The sequence below is a fragment of the Triticum dicoccoides genome, unplaced genomic scaffold (genome assembly GCF_002162155.2).
Source record: "Triticum dicoccoides isolate Atlit2015 ecotype Zavitan unplaced genomic scaffold, WEW_v2.0 scaffold231963, whole genome shotgun sequence".
NCBI lineage: Eukaryota > Viridiplantae > Streptophyta > Magnoliopsida > Poales > Poaceae > Triticum > Triticum dicoccoides.
This window is the reverse complement of record NW_021246111.1, coordinates 1-2139: the sequence shown is the minus strand read 5'-3', so window position 1 is coordinate 2139 and position 2139 is coordinate 1. Positions and strand designations below refer to the sequence as shown.

The 2139-nt window shown below is 37.4% G+C and overlaps 1 protein-coding gene across 1 annotated transcript; it reads left to right on the top strand.

Moving 5' to 3' along the window:
• Positions 1–27: 27 nt before the first annotated feature.
• Positions 28–778, top strand: LOC119345386 (MATH and LRR domain-containing protein PFE0570w-like; the record flags this gene model as incomplete). The annotated part of the gene is made up of 2 exons (XM_037615491.1): positions 28–117; positions 412–778. A coding segment is annotated over exon 2 (298 nt), but the record flags the coding sequence as incomplete, so codon positions are not given.
• Between the last annotated feature and the right edge of the window lie 1361 nt (positions 779–2139).

Below are 2139 nucleotides of genomic sequence, written 5' to 3'. Positions count from 1 at the left end.
TTTCGTCAAGTGTCTGAGAGGAATTGGAGTGCTTTTGCTTTGGTCCACACGAAGCAAAGAAACCGTCTTCTATATGGCAAGCTGCACAAGCTTGTATCTGTGCGCTACAACTTGAAGGTATAAAATGTGTTTTGCCCATATGCCATTATTCACCCATATGCCATGATTCACCCGCATACTGCTGTTTACTAAGCGTTATTTGAAATAAAGGTTGTTGTTTACTAAGTAGATGCTACTATTTATTAAAGACTGTTACTAGGTTGTTATTTAAAGTAAATGTTGATGTTTACTTAGCAATGTTTAGAGTAAAGGCCGCTGTCTAATATAGCATTGTTTTATACATAGCGACTTTATCCATTTTATTCTTTGTACTTCGTTGTCATTGACTGATTTTGTTTTCGCATTTTGAAGATACATGCTGAAGAAGAACAAGACCCGGTGAGAGAGAATGATAAGCAGAAGGAAGTTGATGCATGTGCAATGATGATGGATACAACCATGTTTGATGCAACAAATCCTATGATGGAATGGTTGAATGAGGATGAGGAGCATGCAATCTTGGATGGAGTTAATGCTGCTAGCGCCATGTTTGAGAAAATACGTTTGCTTAACTCAAGTAGGAAAGTGTCTCGTCTTGCAAGGAAGGACAATGGAAGGAAAAGAAAGAGGGTAGAGGAAGAAGAGGATGACTACCATGATAGTGAGGATGATGATGAAGAAAATGAGGAGGTGGACCTCGAAATTGATGATGATGATGATAACCATGATGATGGTGCAAGTCAATCTGATGGAGGAGATTACCGAAAAAGGCTTTCGCCCCGCTTTATAAATAAAGCAACCACCAAGCACAGAGTGTCAGGTAACAACAGAACACACAACACACCAACACAACGCCACCGCAGACAAGGTCCAGCACTCACACACAGACCAACACACACAGACCCAAGTTCCGCTGTGGGCACAACATAACAAACCCAGCACAGACTCACAACGAAACACCCCTAGACGGCGGTGGCGGCAGCGATGGAGGAGATTCACCAATGCAAGTTGAAAACGATTTAGCAAGCCAAGTTGGAAACAATGTTGAGGTAACAAGTGATGGTAGTTTGGTGAACCATAGATCTGAACGGGTTAGGCAAGCCAAGAAGGTCAAGGAGGTCACCATCCTTTACAATTGACAAGTAAGTTCCTTGTGATGACATCAATAATTTCCATTTATGCACTTTCTTACATTCTGTCATAAACATGTGATGTTTGCTTTAGTCCATATGATTTTATATGTTGTTTCAATTGGGGTTGCCATCTACTAATTGTTGTTTCTGCCATCTACTTATATATGGTGTTTCAATTGGGGCTGCCATCTATGAGTTGTTGCTGCCATCTACTTGTAATGTTTATATAATTCACAATGCTTTTGTCCATCTGAATTTATATGTTGTGTTTTAATTGGGGCTGTCATCTATGAGTTGTTTGTGCCATCTACTTGTAATATTTATATAATTCACATTGTTTCTATCCATATGATTTTATATGTTGTTCCAATTGCGGCTGCCATCAATGCGTTGTTGTTTCTTCCATCTACTTGTAATGTTTATATAATTCACAATGCTTTTGTCCATCTGAATTTATATGTTGTGTTTTAATTGGGGCTGTCATCTATGAGTTGTTTGTGCCATCTACTTGTAATATTTATATAATTCACATTGTTTCTGTCCATATGATTTTATATGTTGTTCCAATTGCGGCTGCCATCAATGCGTTGTTGTTTCTTCCATCTACTTGTAATGTTTATATAATTCACAATGCTTTAATTGCAACTAGAGTGTTTATATAATGTTTATATAATTCACAATGCTTTAATTGTAATGGACTATCATGTTGCTTTTCTAATGGTTGCTGCTCTCTGAATTGATCGACTATGCTATTGTCTGAATGGTTGCAACTAGAGTGTTGATGTTCAGTCTGATACGTAGTGATTTGATGAATAGATTCAGCTGTTTGATTTTTTACATGCATATTTTGCTAAAAGTTCTTAATACTCATTTGTTGTCCTGTTGTATTTCAAAATTTTAGGCAAATTTCGCTCATTTTTCGTCCCAAAATTCAAATTTGTTTTATGATTTTCGTCCAAAATTTTCC